The 20,320-nt window shown below is 44.3% G+C and overlaps 1 protein-coding gene across 4 annotated transcripts; it reads left to right on the forward strand.

Moving 5' to 3' along the window:
- Positions 1-259: 259 nt before the first annotated feature.
- LOC121178762 (death-inducer obliterator 1-like) lies at positions 260-20,247 on the forward strand. Of its 4 annotated transcripts, none has more exons than XM_041033081.1 (17): positions 265-348; positions 1,881-1,974; positions 3,015-3,133; positions 3,445-4,513; positions 4,777-5,161; positions 5,837-6,208; positions 8,377-8,596; positions 11,417-11,978; positions 12,097-12,256; positions 12,422-12,538; positions 12,687-12,845; positions 13,143-13,302; positions 13,391-13,877; positions 14,080-14,227; positions 14,340-14,429; positions 14,544-14,739; positions 16,053-20,247. In XM_041033081.1, the coding sequence occupies exons 3-17, from the start codon at positions 3,052-3,054 to the stop codon at positions 19,661-19,663; spliced, it is 7,818 nt and encodes a 2,605-aa protein (XP_040889015.1). In that variant the 5' UTR covers positions 265-348; positions 1,881-1,974; positions 3,015-3,051; the 3' UTR covers positions 19,664-20,247. The 4 variants fall into 4 exon arrangements, with proteins under 4 accessions (XP_040889017.1, XP_040889015.1, XP_040889016.1 ...); XM_041033082.1 differs by having other exon boundaries at positions 12,687-12,800; XM_041033084.1 differs by lacking the exon at positions 3,015-3,133.
- The last annotated feature ends 73 nt before the right edge of the window (positions 20,248-20,320 follow it).

Here is a 20,320-nt window from a genome sequence, read left to right on the forward strand (position 1 = left end):
AAAAAAGAAGTAAGCTAAATGTATGAAGAAGCTCTCTTTTCAATTTGTAAATCGTGATATGTATATATCTAAAGTGTCTCTGTAGCTTGATTTTAAATGAAAAACGTTTTTATAAACCTGATGCGATATGTCTCGCCCTTTGAGCCAATACTGAGCCAAACAAACCAAACATTGTTTCCTGCGCCCGCTCAGTTTTCCTCCCGGGCAGTGGGGGCGCTGTAGAAGCGCTGAGCGTGTTCTGTAAACCGTCAGCCATCTGCTGCAGTCAGTTAGCTCCAGCGGGAATGGAAAATGGAGGACTGACTGGAGAAAAAGCGAGGTCATATCATCGGTATTTCTAGCGTGTAGGTGGGTAGAAAGCAACAGTTTAATATTTTAGAGGTATCACGGTGTTTTTTGTGGGATTTATTCGTGTCTCTGTTTTTGTCCTCCTGCTCGGAGTGCCCTGCTCCAGGTATCCGAGGCGAGGTCGAACATGATGCGTCTGAAGTTAGCTTTAGCCTTAGCCTGTGTACAAACTACTCTGTTCCTTGTGACTCTAACTAATCACATTGGTTAGTTAGATATTGGTTAGGTATATGTGGTTCTTGCAACTGACTGAACTTCTCTTATGGTTGTGTTTCGAGTTGTTCTCGTTTTATTGTCTGTGATTATTTAAAAGGCTAATAGCTACAGGTATACCGTGCCGTTAGCATGCCCATGCTCGTGGCGGCTTATATCGCGAGCACGTTTTGCAACGCTCGGTGCCTCGTTTTGAAAGGAAAGGATAAACGAGGAAGAGCAGAAATGTGTGCTTAACGTTATACAAAGAGTTGTTAAATGTGCTCAGGCGAATAACTCAGCACAATTTATGCGTGTGGTCTATGTTAGCTAACAGTAGATAAGCTAGTTGTTTGGTGAGTGAAGGCTTTGCGGCCATCATTGGCGATGGTGTATGTGCGGGGTGAATAGTCTGTTGTCGTAATTTATTGTTCCATCCTTCTAATACAGTCTGGCTTGTGATGGTTACTTTTGACAATATACATTTGATATTGACTCGTGGTTGTGATGAGGAATTAATAGTTTTATCATGCACCCCACGGCCGTGTGTAGCGTCTCTCTCTCGGCGTCGAGCGTCAACCATTAAATCTCAATACGTCTGTAAGAAACACAGAGCCACTGTTAACATGCTATACCGCTGGGTCCGTACATGTCAGAAACTTTATTATATCGCTTCGGTTAAATGTGTTAACACACGTTAGTATTGAATGCGATTTTCGTCTCCGGCCCCTCCTATCCAATCTTGGCAGCAGTTTTGCTCCCGTTCACGTGGCATGGTGTCGTGACCACTGGTACACCATACGAGGAATCTTGGTTAATCACCTTCAGTCTTAGGGTGGATTCTCCCCCCCCCCAGTGTTGACGGTGCAGTGTGCAAGGCTTATCAATACATCGATTCAATAGATTATAAAATCATATATGATTGTTATGGACATAATTGTATACACATGATTACACGTATTAGATAACTTACCTTAAATTGTTAAAAAAAAAAAAAAGCTTTGCACAGTAGAACGCCATATCTGTTTCTTTTATCCAGTTGCGCTTAATATAACTAATTATATTACTAATAGCATTTCAAAGTCATTGAGTTAAAATTCACTTATGTATTTTTTTTAATTTTATGTAATGTTCACACTTTAATTGAGTTCTTGGGGAATTGGTCAATGTCCCAATTAGTAAACACCTTTACAAATCAAGCATAAAATAAAACATAAAATAACATTTAAAATAAAATATATATTATGATTATCTTAACCAAATCTATACTGTTGCATCTTAGTCTTTCCGTGAAGCATGGTGTACTTTGTTCTTAACTTGGACTTTCCTCTTTCTGGCAGATCTTTTAACCTTTACCAAGACTGATGATTACTGCTGCAAAGAGTTTGTTTAGTTTGAAGAAGCTCTCTTCTTTCCATCACTGCTGAACTGCAGGTACTGACATGGGCAATTTTCATAATGTGCTCTTGAATGAAAGAATAGCGAGTTTGGCCCTGGAGCCCTAAATAAAGTTAATTCTCATGTGCAGTAAGAGTAAGAAAGACTCACCAATCATGAGCAATGTGAACAATTTCTGAATTGTGTTAGGCCCCAGTAGTTTTGCATTTAGACATGTGAATGCCTGACATTGCTTGATTGTTAACCATGGTAGTAATGGAGTTAATCCTTCCTTATGTTATGAAAATTCTGTATACATTATTTTGCAGCTGTGTTTTTTTTCTTTTCAATATTATACAACTCAAAATTGCAACATTAGACAACAGAGGGTATGCACATGATGTGACTATACACACAGGTTCTCTGAGTGAGAATCATGCTACCATCATGCCATCATGCTTCTGCATGGAAACTACTGCTACAATAACAAAGTGCTGTTGTGCAGTCTACTACCCACATTCAGAGAGAACAAAATCCAGGGGCAGGTTTTACAAGAAGATAAGCTGAAGGGAAGCAAGATGATGTGACGCTCTCTTAGGGAGTGTCCAATGTTTAAAGACCATTTACACAGCTTTATTACATTTTCATTCAGAAATGTAATAAAGCTGAAATTTCTAACTTCACAGACTGGAGAGGACATTGTACGTGCTGTTGTGGACAGCACTGATGGCCTTTCACATTTTCAAGATAGTTGTTTGTGTTCCTCAGTGTTGCTTCTCTCTATTCATATCTGCTAAAACACAGTTGTTGAGTTACTCAGTGATGGTGTTTGGTGTTGTGTGAAAAAGTGACTTCACTGCATACCCTCAATGGGGCTGCTACAAAAAAAAAATTGTTAAACTAGTACTGTAGAGTGCAAATAAACTTTTAGTGCTATATTTGAAACACGGTTTTGGAGCGAGAATGTAATAGAAGCACATGGAGCAATCCCAGCACTGGCTAATGAATAAAAACATGGCAGCCCTCAGTATTTGTCATATTGTGTACTGAAAAGAGTGATTCATAGCTGGTGTCTTGTGCTCTTCTCTTAACTGTAGACATTCAGTTTCAAAGTAGTGATTGACTCCATCATCTATGGAGGAGAATGCGAGCCCTGAGCTCTCTCTAGCTCCTGAGCCAGAGCAGAGCCAGGACCGTATGGAAAGCTGCTCTCAAGGTACCTTGGATGAGCTTCTTTTCCTTCATGAGTAAGGTGTGGGAATGTTGTGGTAATGCTGGGGACAATAGTGGTGTCAGATTCCATAGTCTTTCAGTGATTTCTAAATTTAGGTGAAAATGAGTAAGTACGGGAAAGATCCAAGTCAAGCAATCATTTTATAATTTGTTTTATTATCTATCTATATAGATATAGATATCTATATATATATGCTTGATCACAAAGCAATCAGTAGTTTCTTGACAGTGTTGGTGTGGTGATTGCATGCTATGATGGTTTGCTCACAGTTGTCTTTGATTGTCTTTCTGCAGGTGTTGCAGAAGGGCATAGCGAGCAGAAGGAACTGTTTCAAACTGAAAGCGAGAATGTGGCTAAAGAGACACTAGAGGAGCCAGATAAATCTTCCAAGGCCAACAGTGAGGTAAAGAAGACTTGGGGTTTCCGTCGGTCCACTGTCGCAAAGAGAGAAATGCCAGTGGAGGCAGCAACCAACAGCTCTGAAAACCGCGGTCCTGTACGCCGTAGTGGTAGGCAGTCGAAGCGTACGGACAAACTGGAGGAATTCCTCTTGACTGCCAAAAGAGGGTCAAGAAAGAGCGCCCCTCCCAGTGTGGAAAGCGGAGATCCTCCTTCCCAAACACCGACTGATGCAGAGACTGCCTCAGAGGCCAGCTTTGATGGTAATGCAGACACTAAGGCTGTAGAGGACAAGGTGGAGTCCCCAGAGAGGAGGACGAGAAGTGGTGCGAGGAAGCAGACTCAACGGAAAACCAGAAGTGGCAGGCAGACCAGAGGAGGTGGTGGTGCGTCGGTCAATGATGAAGGCAGCTCTGAGAATGAGGAGGACATCGGAGATGATACCAAAAAAGACCAGTTACAGGAAAATAGTGAGGAGAAAAAAGATGACATGAGTGATCCTGGTCCAGAAGATGTAGGGAGTACCAATACAGCACAGCCCCAGCTAGAGCTGGTCTCTGAGAAGAAAGAGGTTGCTGAAGAGAAAGACGAACAAGGAGATAAAAATGACAAGGCGGAAATGGAGAAAGAGACTGACGAGGACAGCACAGGCAAGTCTGCAGGAATGGTGGTAAAACGTGGACCATTGAGAACTTACGTCAATAAAAAGAGGGCAGCCAATAAGAACACTACCCCTGTTAAAGCCCCTCCTCCTGCCAGCAAGGGCACCACTCCTGTCAAGAGGGACACGAAGCCTAAAGCGACCCAAGCTGCCAACAAGATTCGCAAGCCCCAGGCGCAAGAGGAAAATGATGATGAGAATGACTCTTCGACATCTTCGTCTTCATCTTCCATTGAGTCTGACGATGGAGGCTATGATCCCAATGCGCTTTACTGCATCTGTCGCCAGAGACACAACAAAAGGTATTTTTTAATTTTTTTGCTAATGTAGTTAGGTATTTTTAATAATGACCACTTAAAAGTTGTTGATGATAATGTGTAAGCATGAGAGATCTTAAGTGTAATTTCTCCTTTTTGTCAGCTAGTTGCTACAACCACTGTTTACAAACACTGCTTCAATTTAGTTTTTCTCTTTTATTCTTAAATCTGAAGTTGTGAGAGAGGTAAGTTTGTGTTGAGGATTATGCTTTGGCACAGTGGTACTACAAACTTCTTGTGCTCACCAGGTTCATGATCTGCTGTGACCGCTGCGAGGAGTGGTTCCATGGCGACTGTGTGGGCATCACTGAGGCCCGTGGGCGCCTGATGGAGAGAAATGGGGAGGACTACATCTGCCCCAACTGCACTGCGAAGAAAAACCAGGTGGTCAGGCCTGCCACATCTGCCCTGTCTGCAAGTACAGAGGTCGGGAAGTCCAAAGCTGCACCTCCAGCTTCTGCTGTGAAAGCTAACACGAGTGGAGCAGACACCAGTCTGGCAGGTGTCCAGGCTGTGGCAACACCTTCGTTCCCTGGAACTGAAGAGAAGGCAGCAGAGGACCTGGGCATCAAAGGCAGGATAGAGAAAGCTACTAATCCAACTGGGAAAAAGAAGATAAAGATCTTTCAGCCGGTAGGTCCTTGCAACTGATCTCAACATAGGCACGCTAAATACTGGTGTCATTAAATTGTTGTCTGAGTTGGTGGACATGTTGTTCTGTCATACAGTACTTCATTGTGAATGTCAAGTGTTATGCTGATTACCAAAATTTTATTTTAAATTACTGTGATGCCATGGCGAACGATTTAATTCCATATTTTATGCTATAAACAGTTCATACTTGAACCAAGTTGACTTCCATTTCACCACTGTCAGAGGGCTTAAATGTGTGGGTGAAATGTGATCTGTATTAATTTACCCCCTCCAGCTTGTGATTAGAGTACATTGCCCCATTACTCCAACCGTTACTGTGTTTTGAGTCTGCATGGGTGGGGTTCTTATTTTGTGAGAATGCAGATTAGGACCCAAAAAAGCAGAGGCCACCAGCTCCAGATCTGCTCTGTTGTTGACATAATCACAAACATTTCTGTGTAAGCAAACACATGGTTGAAGGCATGGTCTTAGCACACAGCAGCTTAACACAAAACTGAAAACATCACTTAAAAATGGTGTACACATTTTCACAACTCACTGTTGCTATCAATAAAATGAGCATTAAATTCAGAATTCTGGTATTGTGACAACCCAATGCAAAATGACATTACTCGTCATTAGCTGTTTATTTTATTGTGTACTGAACTGGAGCAGGCAATACAGCAGACAGCCGAACCAAAAGCAGACCAGAAGGCGACACCAGTGGCGGAGAAGAGGGCAGCACCCACAGCAGAGCAGAAAGCAGTAGCAGACACAGAGCAGAAAGTGGCATCAAACGTGGAGGTGAAAACAACACCATCAGCAGAGGGGCCAGAGGAGAAGACCGGACAGACGGCGGAGGAGGAGTCTTCCCTTCCTAAATGTATCGGGCCTGGCTGTGAGAACAACGCCCAACCAGACTCTGTGTACTGTGGAAATGACTGCATCCTGAGACACGCGGCTGCCGCCATGAAGTCCATCACTGATGTCAAAGAGCCCAAGCAGAAGGACAAGGCCAAGCCTCAGAAAATCAAGTCTACATCAAAGGTAACTTGGACCACCTGAGATGATGTCCTTTCCCTGTCCTTAAAGCAGAAATCTCTTTCTTAGATGTTGTGTGTGACTGCCTGACAGTCTGTCTTGTAGTCCTGTAGATACTAGACTTGTGAACTCGTGTCTTGGCCACATTTGAGAAGTAATTTCCTGAAGTGCTTTTTATTGTTTCCTCAGTGTTTGGTTTGTTATTGGTGAGGCTTAGCACTATTCACATCAAATACTTCAGTGTGGTGTGACTCATGAAGATGAGTTCTGTGCTATCCTGCCTCTGGGTGACTTGAATCATTGAATCTTATCATATAATAATTTACAGGTTTTTTATATAAACAGTGTGGCACGAAAGACTGAGACCACTTTGTCATTCATTCAAGTGAATGGCAAAGTGGTCTCAGTCTTTTGAAACCCTCTGTACATGCACAAATAGATGCACCTGTGTGACTTGGATGAGAATTTTGTTTCATTGTTAGTTAGCATTAGCATTTGTGTGCAAGAGTAATTACCTAAAATGAACTTGTGCAAGTGATATTACAGTCATATTTGGGCTTATTTAAAAATCCCATTTAAAGATTGGTATTGGCAGTGTCAGGTTTCCTTGCTGTGGCTCCCTCTCTGCATTTTAATAATGTCACAAGAAGTCAACTTTTGACCACATTAAAATGGTTTGGAGTAGAGTAAACGCTCCTACTCTTTAAAAAAAAAAAGAAAAGCTGTTTGTAAGTGTCTGGAGAAGCAAATTTAGTAGCTTAGCAACCTAAATTTGGCTTGTTTTGTAAAACCAAACTGACTCACATTTAACCCATGAAATCCAAGTAACCCATGCTCCATTGTTAACCACACTGGAAGGCCATTCATTTCACATTTCAGGGCTTTGGATCAGAATTTAGTAAATGGCTCAGCTGTTGACCAGTCAGCTCACTGGAAGAATGGAGTCATCATTCCCACTGGATCATGATGTGGACAAAAGCACTGCACGCAGATTAAACCTACGAGTATTTAAAAGTGTGGAGAATTACTGAGCTTTGCAAGCTAATTTATTATATCAATGACAAAAAACAGTCTGTTTAGTCCAGTAAGGCTACTGATAGTGAATGTGATGACGATGTGATGAAGGGAGGATTGTCAGTGCCACGGCTTTTGCAAGTGAATAATTTCTCCAGAAATGTCTTTTGAGTGACTTTTACTACTAAAGCTGCATAACAGTTTGGTTATAGACTGTCATTATGCATTTTAATCTACAGTGGGTAAAGACTCCTAACTATAGGCTTGAAAATATAAACAGTATATAGTGACATGTATGACACCTGCACAGTATTCCAGCCGTTACAGTTTCTACTCAGGTTGTGTATCTTTTATTTTTGCTTCCAGTGGAGATTGCCTATGAGTCAGTAGTCCTAGTCTAAATACTGTAATCTTTGTTTATTTCATTCAGACATTATTGGCGATTTGTTGTAAACCTATCTTCTTCAGTGTGCATTTATAGCTGGACTAAAAAAATCTGGTTGTCTCATTACTCTGAAAACTCTAGCGGACTGTGAACTTGAACTTTGAAGGGCTGGGGGAGTAAGTAAACAAGGATGTGCACAGAAGAAACATTTTATCCTAAATGAATTGAGATCTTTCATCATATGGAGAGGCATGAATGGTCAGTGAAACAGTCTTCATAGGGTTTAAACTTAAAAAAAAAACTACTAAGTGAAGACAGACTGACAGTGTTGACTGTGCTTTATAATGCACGGTCCTGTAGACGGTGTCTGAAGTTAACTTTTTGACTCACCAGCCCAGACCAGTAAAATGTACCAGCCAAGAATAATTTAGTACACGGTGTATATATTTCATAGAAACATGTCCAGCTTTACGGAAGTTCAGATGCTACATGCAGAGCAGTGTAAGAGGCTGCCAGTCCGGGGCCTGGAGCCTTTAATTTAGCTGCCATTAGTTGTACCAAGCACACTGTGCTCAGTGATTAGAAAGGACAACACAGAGAGCAGGCAGTGCAAGGACTGTAGGAGTTAGTGATTTAGTTTACCGACAAAACCCTGGAGCTTGACAGTTTTTAGAAGCCAGCATAGCTCAATCCAAACATTTCTGTGTTTTGACTGTAATTCTCACGGAGTGCTGATACTAAAAGACCTGAATGTGTTTTTCTTCCGTCCACCCAGAGGAGTGCCGCTGGGGGGAAGAAGACGCAGAAGAAGGCCCGGGAGGAGTCAGACAGTGAGGAAGACAGCAGTCCTGATCCAGACGAGGATGACGAAGATGAGCATGCTGAGGAACACCCACCCCCGCCGGCCACTGCATCCTGGTCCAGCGACCATAATTACATTGCAGTAACACCAGAAAAGACTACACCCATATCACCAACAGTGTTAAACAAAAAGTGTATGTATCTCTTTGAAGGTCTTGAGCTGTTGGTGAAACCACATTGTTGTTTTTCCATCATAAATGTGGTTCCTGTCGTGCTAACATAATTTAGAAATGAAATCCGTACATTTGGGGGAGAACATGAACTCATCTGTACACTAGACTTTCGACTGCTTTGCCAAGGTTTTGTGAGTTTAATCAATGTAAAGGTTTTGTTACTCAATGAAATGTTGGCAGCTGTGGAAAAGGTAAGTGTCATTCGTAGCTTTGGGTAAGTATTCAATAATCCAAAACTCATTTTATTTTTGAAAGGGGTGCTTGATATATCTCACACATCAAAATCATGTCATCAGGGTCATCTCAGCTTTGGCTGGGAGATGTTAAATAGCCTGCGTTACCAACTAGAAGCATTAGTTTGAAAGATATGGGCATTTACCAGGTATGTATTGTGGGAATTTGTAGGATCCAGCCTTTTTGGATCTTGACCCTGACCATGGCCTCTGCTGCTTTAGTAGGATTCCTGTGAGTCCCTCAACTTTTTGGAAGTGCAGTACTACATTGTTGCCTTTTGAACACCTCATAGTTAAAGGCAGGACTGTAGATGAAAAGCTGCATGTGGTAGAGATAAAAGCAGGGAAATAATCTGAGCTCTCAGCAGACTGATGCCTTGTGTATGGATGTGATGAATGGATTGATGCTTGTGTGTGTGTTTCTATGTTTGGACCGTGAATTCAAATTACCTGCTTTACTTGCCCGTACAAGTCTCTCCACTTCCTGGTTCATCACCTCAGCTGTTGGTCCCAAAAAAACCCAAAGGTCCTTCCCTTTCTCCAGCAGGTAGGTGATTAAGAATTCCCCCAATGTTAATGTGGACCAACGAGGCTAACGTAGCTCATATTGAGCTGATAATATCAGCGGTTAAGCACGACCTTGTGTTTTTTTCATACCCATAATTTTGTGGGTAACTGACTTTTTTCAAAGTTTTTGATTCATATTGAATATGATGCATCCCTTCTCGTGCGAAACTGGCTTTAAAATAAAAGGTGATATAACAGATTTTTGGATGCCTCAATTGATTATGTGAGCAGTGTTGGCTTGCTGTAGGATATCCTGACCAGTTGAGCTCAAACAAGCATGTACGACTGATTAACCCGCACACACTACGGAGACGTGGCCCTCAAGAGCCCCCAGATGGTGAACAGCTGAAAAAGAAAGATCCTCTGCCAGGCCTGTATATCCACGATGCAGTGACAGACCAGACCACCTGGAGATAATGCAGTGTAGTTCAGGAAGGCCACAGCAGGAAAAAGGACCCTGAAGACCCAGGCCGAGCACACAGATTCAGAAGACGCAGACCCATCAACAGTGTTTTTCACACACAGTTTGCACCTGATGAGATTTGATATATATTGGTGGGGACGTTTATTGCAATGAAATGTGGACATTTCCAGTTTCTTTCGCCTCTCTTTATAAGGGCTCACTGAAGGCAGTGTAAGGAAGCTGATTGCTAATGTATATGTATGCTGTCAGGTCAGGAGGCAGTATGACCAGTGATTGTGGTTGAGGAAATGATGGCCCTCTGGTTTCCTCATTCTTAGCCCATATTTTGGTGACTGCTGATGTGATTGATGTGACAACCTCTGATCCTCAGGAAATGGTTGACTGTGGTTGCTTTGGCTACTGATGCTCTGGACAAACTCATTGTGGTTTACAGATTTTAGTGTGTATAGAGCTTTGTGTGTGAGAGTGGCGTTTAATGCCTAAACCATTGCAGCTTTAACATGGACATCTGGGACACAACAGATGAAGAATTATAGCATTGACAAGTAGTGAATATATTGCTATATTAGTGATGGTTCAAACTGGTTGACCTATTACTTTCCATGATATATTTTATGTGAAATTATTGATGGTTAAATGTGTCCTTCATATACTGGACCATTAACAAGACTTGCTTTTGGGGTCGGAGTTCATCCCTTTATCAGCTGGTGGAAGTGGTTGTAGCTGAGCTTGTGATACAATTTTAGATTTATAGTTTTAGGGTGAGTTGTTGATCATCAGCTTAATTATTTCCAAATTATATTTTGATTTTTTTTTTATTCTGATTCAGTCTGTGCGAGTCGTGTTATAGACCCTTTCTGCTTTAGTAGACAGTGACGCCGGAGGGGAAAACTACAGTTTAGCGGTTGATGCTGCCCGTCTCACATTCAAGTGAGGACCTTGTCGTCCTTTCTCGGTAACTTCTGATAGAATCTTTACAGTAAGAGTTTTCACGAGACTCCAGTGCAGTAGTTTCCTCTTTCCTGTATGGATCCACGAGAACCGAGAACTGAAGCTGGCTTCTGAGGCGGCACTCAAGTACACTTCTTGAAGTTCATGGCCATCAAATGATTTTTGGGAAGAAAGCTTTTTTTTTTTTTTCCCCCTCAAATGGACCTGCATAAACAGCACAGAGTATCTGCTGTTACTGCTACAAAATAAAGAGGGACTATTCATGTGCTCATTTGTCAACTTGGTGTTTATTTCAGAATGCTGATTGCCCAGTGTGTGCACATGCAACTTACTATGTGACTGTCAGTTAGTTTTGCTGAGGCAGGGTTTGGTTATAAATGTTATTGTTTCAAGTTTTGTGATTTGAGTTTTATCTGATGTAAAACTGATGATTGCCACCTGAAAATAATCTGAAGCTTTTTGAGTCATAGCAGTTGTAGTTTCTGAATTATACATGCAAAGTGATTCTCTTCGGTGTTGGTAAACTACTGGCACGCTACATCGTATCTGCTGATATCGTGAATTATGGCATATTTTAAAACGTGGGATCTTGTTCTTAATTTTCAGCTCCTCCCAAAGAAGAAAAACAGAGTGAGAAGGAACAGAAAGACAAGGAACTGGCTCCGGCTCCAGAGAAACCTTCCCCAGCGTCTGCAACACCAGTCAAAGGAAACAAGAAGTCCCTGTCTACTAAAGCAGCCAAGGTTTCCCCGAAGGGTAAGAAGCCTTCCCTTCAAGCTACCAGCTCAAAGTCCTCCAAGAAACATGCAACACCCCCAAGTAAAACTTCAGCGAAGTCCAAGAAACCAGGCGCACCACCCGCCCACGCCCCGTCTCCCTTCCCTCAAGGGCCCATCCACGTCACAGGAGCCCTGAGAGTCACCAAGTCTAACTTCACCATTCCTAAAAAGCAGCCGCAACAAAAGGACTCTCTATCCCACAGTCAGTCCTCTTCATCCTCTAAAGTCCCGTCATCTCCAGTGTCTTCAGCTCCTTCCAGCCGCTCGTCGTCCTCCAGATTCTCACATTCAGCTGCTTCAGGGCCTCCTGTGTCCCACATGCGGCCTCCACCCAACAACCAGATGAGAAAGAACATCCGCCGCTCGCTCACAGACATCCTGTACAAGAGGTGAGTGTCCCACCACTGTTTAGGATACCTTTGCTGTTCCTGAAATACTTCTGAAATACTACAAATCCTTGGCTAAACACATTCAAGCACCATTTTTTGTTGTTTTCCTTATCACCAGGGTGAGCGACAGTGACGATCTGAAAATGACTGAGGTTGAGGTGGCAAGGCTGTCAGTTGCCATTGAGAAGGAAATGTTCAACCTCTGTCATAGCACTGACAGCAAGTACAAGAACAAATACAGGTCCCTCATGTTCAACCTGAAAGATCCTAAAAACAAAGTGAGTCAACATACACATGCATGGGGTGTATATTCACATAAAAGTGTACATTTCAGTGTTGTTTTTAGAGTTTTGTGTATGCGGAGGAGATGTCTGCAGTTTTTCAGATTTTACTTGTTTTCCATCATGTTGACATGTTAAGGAACTCTGGTTTGTTTGTCTCAGGGTCTGTTCTACAGGGTGGTGGGTGGTGACGTGAGTCCCTTCAGATTGGTGAGACTGAGTGCTGAAGAGTTGCTTTCCAAAGAAATATCTGAATGGAGGAAGCCTGACTTTCCTGAGGTAAACTTTACTTCCTTAAATTAAATACCAGGCACAATTCAGCAACACGTGGAGTCATGAGGTTCAAAGAGCTCCATGTTGGCCATTTGGGGACTAAAAAAGTCTGAGTGAATAAAATTGGAACATGTTGTGTGGTTGTCTCCTGTAGGTACAGTCTCCTAGCTCAAGAGCCCATTCAGGGCAGTCCAGACAGGGCAACAGGCATGACTCTAGCTCTCATAGCATGGATATGGAGGACGCTCCACCAACATCCGATGCAGATGTATGTATCTCTGCCACCTCTTCAACTCGCATGGCTTCTGCTGCAGTAAGTGGCGGCGCACTGTTCTTCTCTTGCTTTAACACTTGTCTTTTCTCCTTTGCATGCGAATCTACATAATACATACCACAGGTTGGTTTCATTCTTCAACTCAGCTCCTTTCTCTCTTTCTGAAGCTTTATCTGTCTGAATCACCGGTTGGCACTAAACCTACCTGCATCTACCTTGTACAAAATACAATAATGAACAGCATAGTAATCAAGAATTACAGGTGTTATGTTAATAGTTATCATCTGTTTCACTTCATCTAATATTTGACCAAGCTCCTCTTTTCTGTGTCCTCAGGACCAGGACGAGTATGGCCCCACTCCTTCAGCTCCAGCTCAGTCCTCTGCTGACGGGAGCAGTGGCAGCAGCATGCCGGACGTTTTCAGTAGCATGCTCAAAGACACCACTTCAGAACACAGGACTCATCTGTTTGACCTCAACTGTAAAATATGCACAGGTAAGTGACAGGTGGACATGTTCATCAGTGAATTAAACATCTTTTTTTAAATATAAAACATAACTGTTTTTTTTATCCTGCCCTCTAGGTCAGAGATCAGAAGATGAGCCATCAGCTAAGAAACCCAAACTGAGCAAGAAGCCTGAAACTAAACCGCTGAGACAAGACCAGCATTCGTCCAGGCCAGAGGATGTCTCTTCTGTGGGCCAGCCACAGGTCCCCACAGCCTACCAGCACCTGGTCCCTCCATCGTACCAGTCCAATGTAGATGTCCCTGAATCACAGCAGCAGCTGTACCAGGAAGACCACAGTATACTGGTACCTCCAGCCCAGGCCCCTGCACCTGTTGCCCCCACTGTTTCCTCTGTCAGCATCACTCGCAGAGACCCACGCATGGCCAGGCACAGCTCTGGTGTGACTGTCACCTACAGTGCTCCGGAAAAGCCCACAAACAACTCAGCAGAACCAGTCCCTGCTCCGGTTAGCGCTCCAGTGGAGGTTGGACCCAAGGCGCCACTGCCGATGCCTCCGGCGTCACCATCTTCAGTGGCTGTCTCTAAGTCAGCTAAAATAAGGTGCTTAATATTTATGTATTGGCAAGATATTTTGTATACTGTGATAAAATTGTGAATATGTATGTGAAATTCTATTTTTAAATATGATTAGTGATGCTACAGTAGAGTAAGATGGGGAAAGGTCCTGTAAATGATAATGTGCACAGACTTGAGATCTGGCCTTTGACCTTTCTCTAAAAGGAACATGGTTTTGGTTTTACAGTACATCTGAGCCTCCTCCCGAGGGCGAGACAGCTATTTTCCTCCATGGCCAAGAGAAGATTTGGAAAGGATTTATCAACATGCAGTCAGTGGCTAAGTTTGTGACCAAGGCTTACCTGGTCTCTGGATCCTTTGAACACCTGAAGGAGGTTAGTTATGTCTGCATTCATCATATCAGACATTATTCATTCATGAATACAAAACTCTCGGGCATACACTAAAAGCAAAAGCACTATTCACAGTTTTGTCAACTTTGTGCAGGATTTGCCAGACACCATTCACATTGGAGGACGAATATCTCCAAACACGGTGTGGGACTATGTTGGGAAGCTGAAAACCTCACTCTCCAAGGTTTGTTTGTGCAAAGGTTGGCTTGTAGAAAAGTGTTCAGTATTTTAGTTTTTAAGACTTTACGTTACTCACATACTGTTTTTTTTCTTCTTTCTTTTAAACCTGTGCTCACAGGAGCTGTGTCTGATCCGTTTCCACCCAGCAACAGAGGAAGAGGAGGTGGCGTATGTTTCTCTCTTCTCTTATTTTAGCAGCAGAAAACGATTTGGTGTGGTGGCTAACAACAACCGGCGCATCAAAGACCTCTATCTCATCCCATTGGGCTCAAAGGATCCTTTACCCACCAAACTATTACCGTTTGATGGGCCAGGTAAGCAGTTACAGGGACACACAGATATACCTCTGTATGTGGCTGTATTTGTTTAAATGTTCATTTGTGTTGTTTCTTTGTCTTCGTAACATGTGGTGAGTATATTTAGTGTCATCTTTGTTTTCGACTCTGGTTGAAATGAGAGCTTGTTTGATTCACAGGTTTGTACTGTAGGGGGCACTCACACTCTTTGTTGAGTCTCCGCTGGAAAACACCTCTGTGCATATAAACAGCTGCTGTGTATCTGACTTTGTATCACACACATATGCAATAAAGGAAGTTTGCATCGCAGGTTGGTGTCATTTGAGTCCAGTCTCAGCCTGTTGTTTCTTAAGACTTGGCTCGATATAAATCAAATCAAATACATGTGTAATCAGTAAATTGCTATGAGTTCAGTCACATGCAAATACGATGCTGCTGTTCATGTGGTAACAAGCTGCACTGCTGGAATAAACCAGTGTTTTTTAAGTGTCCTCCAAAATGAAGAATCAACGCTTGATCTGAACTTTGCAGCCAGATAGTACGACACTCTCGACAGCACCACATGGCAGTTACAGCTGTAGTAAGCAAAACGTTGTCTCTCAGAGGGGCTCAAACATCAGTAGCCTCATCACATTAGATGCTGTAGGGTTTTCCTTTTTAATTGATTGAGAGACTTCAGAAAAATGAAATTACACATCTCGGAATTTGCCATTTGTTCATTTGAACAGGCTGGTAATGATCCCAAATCAAATTTCAATAGGAATTCATTTATGTACCTGACTCTGGATCAACCTGAACAGTATTATAATTTACCATCTGTTCCAGTGGCTGTTGCAGTCAATTTATGGGAGCAGCCAGAGGATGAATTGTGTTGTATTGTGGTTATATCTACAAATCACTTCAGTAACCAGCACAGACCTACTGTCAACAAATGTTTCTCTGCAGCTGGTGCTCATTTACTAATGTCAGCATGTTTTTTACTTTTAGAATTTGGGAAAAAAAATGAATTCAATTCACAGACAGGTCTAACAGCTGCTGACTTATCGCTAAAGTGTAAACACACTTACTACCATTGTTATTTGTTGTATACAAGTAGGGTCTTTGGAGTTGTAAGAACTTTGGTTTTCTGTTTAATAAAACCTAATGTGCTACGTGTTCTTTCTGTATGTGATGTAGGAAATATTTAGAAGCTCTCATTTTACCTGGTTTCTATGTGTTTTTGTTGCATGAGTCAGAAATACTCGCACTTCAATCACACCTTTTGTTGTAGCAGTTTTTGTGAAATTGTATCTGTATTTTCAAGAAGATTTCTTGTGTTGTCCATCTTGCAGGCCTTGAACCAGCCCGTCCGAACCTCCTCCTGGGGCTGTTGATCTGCCAGAAGGACAGGAAGCGCGCTGGTGTTCTGTTGGAAAGTGAGGAGAAACGGTCCAAGACTCAAACCAAAGACGCTGACGACACCAGCCTTCCAAAGCTTTCTTCCTCGGTCAGAGCAGAAAGAAGCTCACGGCAGAGTCTAGAAATCCCCTTCAGCACAACTCCTCCTGGATCACCTCCTTCCAGTTCCTCTGAAACTTCAAGCAGCGCTGCGGCAGCTTCCTCAGTCCTTTCCTTCTTGTCCTCTGTCAAAGCTCCAGCTACATCCACTACCACTGGCAAGGACTCCCCATCCTCTTCCAGCTCTGTAGCTTCCTCTGCAGCGACTGCCACTCCTCTTCAGACCATCCTCAACACTCTCTTTGGGAAGAAAAAGCATGACTCAGAAGTTTCTAACTCTCCATCTGATCAGGGTGGAGAACTCTCCGTCCCCCCATCTACAATGCTAGACCCCATTGTGCAGCAGTTTGCACAGATTTCTAAAGAGCAAGCGGTAGAGGAGGATGAAGATGACCGACCGTATGACCCAGAAGAAGAGTATGACCCAGGTAGGGGCTACAGTTTGCCTAAGAAGACTGTTGAAATAGTAAGCAAACCTGAAGTGTCCAAGCAGCCTGAGGTGGATGTGAGTGATGCTGATGATGTGGCATATGACCCAGAGGATGACTCCATTTTTGAAGAGGTCACTTTAGTCCCAGGTCAAGCTAAGGCTGCAAGTGAATGTATAACTGATCCACAAACCATCCTGGAGAGCCTTAAACAGATTGGGGATCAGACACAGGGAGATCAGCAAACGCCATCCGCAGGGACACCTGCTGCCTCACTGACACTGCCAGACACACTCATAACTCAGCCGACCAAATCCCTCTTGGCCAATAGTCAGCTACTGCAGCTTGGCAAAAAGGTAGAGGAACTAGTAAAGTCCTCATCGGTTCCTCCCCTGATCAACCAGAAAAGAGATCCCCGACAAAGCAGGGATCCTCGCCAGGCTTCAACCGGCAGGAAACCGTCTGATGAACCCGAAGACATAGAAGAGACATCCTTGTTGGCAGATTCTACACTTCCTTCGGAGCCACAGCTGCCCAGTGCTCCTGAACTCCAAGAGTCCTCACAAGGTGTAGAGACATCACCGCATCAAGAAGAAGTGAACGATGAGACGCTGCCCTTCATGGAGTCAGACAAGATGGAGGTGTCAATTCCTTTATTAGGAGAGGAAGTGGAACCTGATATGGACGTCAACTACATGGATGAGAAAGAAGGGACAACTGAGGAAGCTGAACCTGTCAAGACTGAAACGGAGATGGACAAGTACAGTATTTGGCCAAACGCTGCCAGTGTTTTAAAGGCTGGCGAAGAGTATGAGGAGAATAGCCAGGACACACCAACCACAAGCTATTACAAGGAGCCTGAAAACATGTCCACAGTAACTTCGACAATCCCAGTTCTCACCCAGAACACAACAATGGTTGAGACTCAGTCCCATCACATGTCAGTGCCGGGCTTCGACAGCGAGTACAGACCTCCAGCTGACATTCCCCCACCGTCGAACTTCCCCCCACCCCATCTGATGCAAGGGCAAAACGTGGTGATGAGGCCTCCACCAATGTCTGTTCCACCACCCATGCAAGGACTTCCTCCGATTTCAGGGCCCCCTCCTATGCAGGGGCCCCCGCTGCCCATCCATGTTCCTCCCCCCGTGCGTCCCCCTCCTCCCATGCAAGGTGACAGCACTCAGCAGTATGGCCCGCCTCCAGCTGCATACCCTCCCTATCAGAACCAGTGGCCAGGCACGCAGCCGCCACAGCAGCAGCCACAGCAGCAGCCACAGCAGCAGCAGCAGCCTCTTCCTGGACCACCTCCGCAGAATATCATGCCACCCAGAGGACCACCACCACCATTCCCTCCAGTGGCCCAGAGAGGTCCTCCTCCTCAAATATTTGATCCCTCCATTCCCCCTCAACACATTGGACAGCAAGGCCCCCTTCCAGGCCTCCCCCTGCCGCCTACATTTGATGGACAGAACAGCTTACCTCCTCCAAGATTCACAGGTCCACCGCCACCTTTCAATTTCTCTGCAAACAGAGGTCCCCCTCCACCTTTCACGGGTCCACCTCCTAGTCATTTTGATAACAGGCTTCCTCCTCCGTCCCATTTCCCAGGACCTAGAGGACCCCCACCATCTCAGTACGGTGACTTCGGGGCCCAACCCCCAATGGTGGACCAACCTCGAGGGCCTGTGGAACAGTATAACAAAGACACTAACTCTTTCAAGCTAAATGTGGATCAGAATCCAAGCTCTCTGCATATTTTTAAAGACAGTCGGGGCCCCCTGCCAGGTCCAGCATACCGAGGTCCTCCACCTAACCAGTATGAGGATAGAAGAGGGCCACCTCCCAGTGGGGAAATGAGTGGACATTTCAATCATCATAACCAGTATGGAAGCTCCAGACCACACTCCTCACCACCACACCGAGGATCTTTTGACGAGCTCAGAGGTCCTCCACCTCCAGAGAACAGACCCCATCCTTCTCAGCCCTTTGGTGGATCAGAGCGGTACCGTTTTGATAGGCTCTCAGACGAGGCTAGACCTGTTCGCCACAGTGGGCCACTACTGCCAACTCCCCCGGAGGCTCCATTAGGTCCTCCGAGTCGCATAGGAGCCCACAGTCCAGACCTGCACAGGGACGACCACTGGCGCCGCCACTCTCCTGAAATAAGGAGGAGGAGCAGCACCACCCAAGAGGACTCAGAACCTCGCAGTGGAGATCGCTTCAGTCGCTTCGAAGGAGTGCACAGAGAAACTGCCCCTGGTCCCTCACAACTGTCTGAAGAGAGACAGAGGGAGATGTCCGAGGATCGCAGGAGGGAAAGAGAGCGGGAGATCCCCCACGTCGGCAGGCCCTCGTGGGACAGGGGGCAGGGAAAGCGGTGGAGCCGAGAGCGAGAGTGGGACAGAGGCAGAGAGAGGGACCGGGATGGAGAGCGAAGCCGAGAAAGAGACCGCAGCAGAGGGAGGGAGGGTGAGAGGCACAGGGAGACAGAGGGAGAGCGACACAGGGATCAAGAGACAGACAAGAGGAGAGACAGGGAGAGAGACAGGGAAAGGGACAGGACCAGGGACAGAGATTCTGACAGGAGGGACTATGACCGCGACAGAGCGAGAAACCGTGACCGAGAGCGTGACCGTGATCGAGAGCGAGACAGGAGACGGGACAGATCCAGAAGCAGAGACCGTGACCGAGACCGCGACCGTGGAAAAGACCGGGGCAGGGACAGAGACAGGGATAGGGACAGGGACAGGGACAAGGACAAGGACAGGGACAAGGACAGGGAGAAGGACAGGGAGAAGGACAGGGACAGGGAGAAGGACAGGGACAGGGACAAGGACAGGGACAGAGAAAGGGACAGAGACCGGGACAGAGACCGGGACAAAGACCGGGACAAAGACAGAGATCGTCGGGACAGGAGCAGAAGCCGAGAAAAGAGAGAGGAGAGAAAGGACAGTAAACATGATACACCCAAGGAGGGTGATAAAACTGCAGAAAGTGAGAAAAACACGTCCTAGTCTCCGTTTCGTGGACATTACATTACAGTTTTGAGACTCTTAAATCTTTCACCAGTAGAAATCATCACTGTAAATGCAGTATTTCGTTAAATTTCCAGACTTGTGTTCCTACTATGAGAAAATGTTGGACAATGTTTGTATTCTCTTTGTTGCGTAAAAGTTTCTAAGTTTGTTTTACCACATTTGAAAAACAAAAAAGAACTGAAGGCCATCTGAGTGGGTTATGTACAAGACGTATTAAGTAGGAGTCCTATCACTCGTACCATCCTCCTGTCAAAGCATTTTTTTTAAGAAAATAATGCATCTGATTAACACACCATTTGAAATCTGTAAATATGAAAATATCTGTGTATATACTGATGTTTTTAATCATACTTTTCTAAGTAGAGAAAATAAAAGCCATATATCTGAGAAGGATAATGTGAAAGTAAAGGCAACACTGTTGATACACAAATGTGTGTTTATATGTCGAGCAGCTTGGAACTAAAAGGCTTCAACTATCTACAGTATACACCCCATCAGTGGCTGTCAATGAAATGTCCCCAGTTTGTTTCAGCTCAACCAATTAAACCAGTTTGACAACATTTGTCTCGTCTCGTGTTAAAATGTTATGAATTAAGGCTCGGTTCCAAAAAACTGTGAAATGTATTTGTGGTT

This window comes from Toxotes jaculatrix, chromosome 3 (genome assembly GCF_017976425.1).
Source record: "Toxotes jaculatrix isolate fToxJac2 chromosome 3, fToxJac2.pri, whole genome shotgun sequence".
NCBI lineage: Eukaryota > Metazoa > Chordata > Actinopteri > Toxotidae > Toxotes > Toxotes jaculatrix.

What these genes read in the sequence shown, in the direction of transcription:
- LOC121178762 (XM_041033081.1), top strand. Translation starts at nt 3,052, where the DNA reads ATGGAGGAGAATGCGAGCCCTGAGCTCTCTCTAGCTCCTGAGCCAGAG. An exon ending in TATGGAAAGCTGCTCTCAAG is followed by an intron (nt 3,134 to 3,444) that starts GTACCTTGGATG and finishes GTCTTTCTGCAG; the next exon opens with GTGTTGCAGAAGGGCATAGC. An exon ending in TCTAAGTCAGCTAAAATAAG is followed by an intron (nt 13,878 to 14,079) that starts GTGCTTAATATT and finishes TTGGTTTTACAG; the next exon opens with TACATCTGAGCCTCCTCCCG.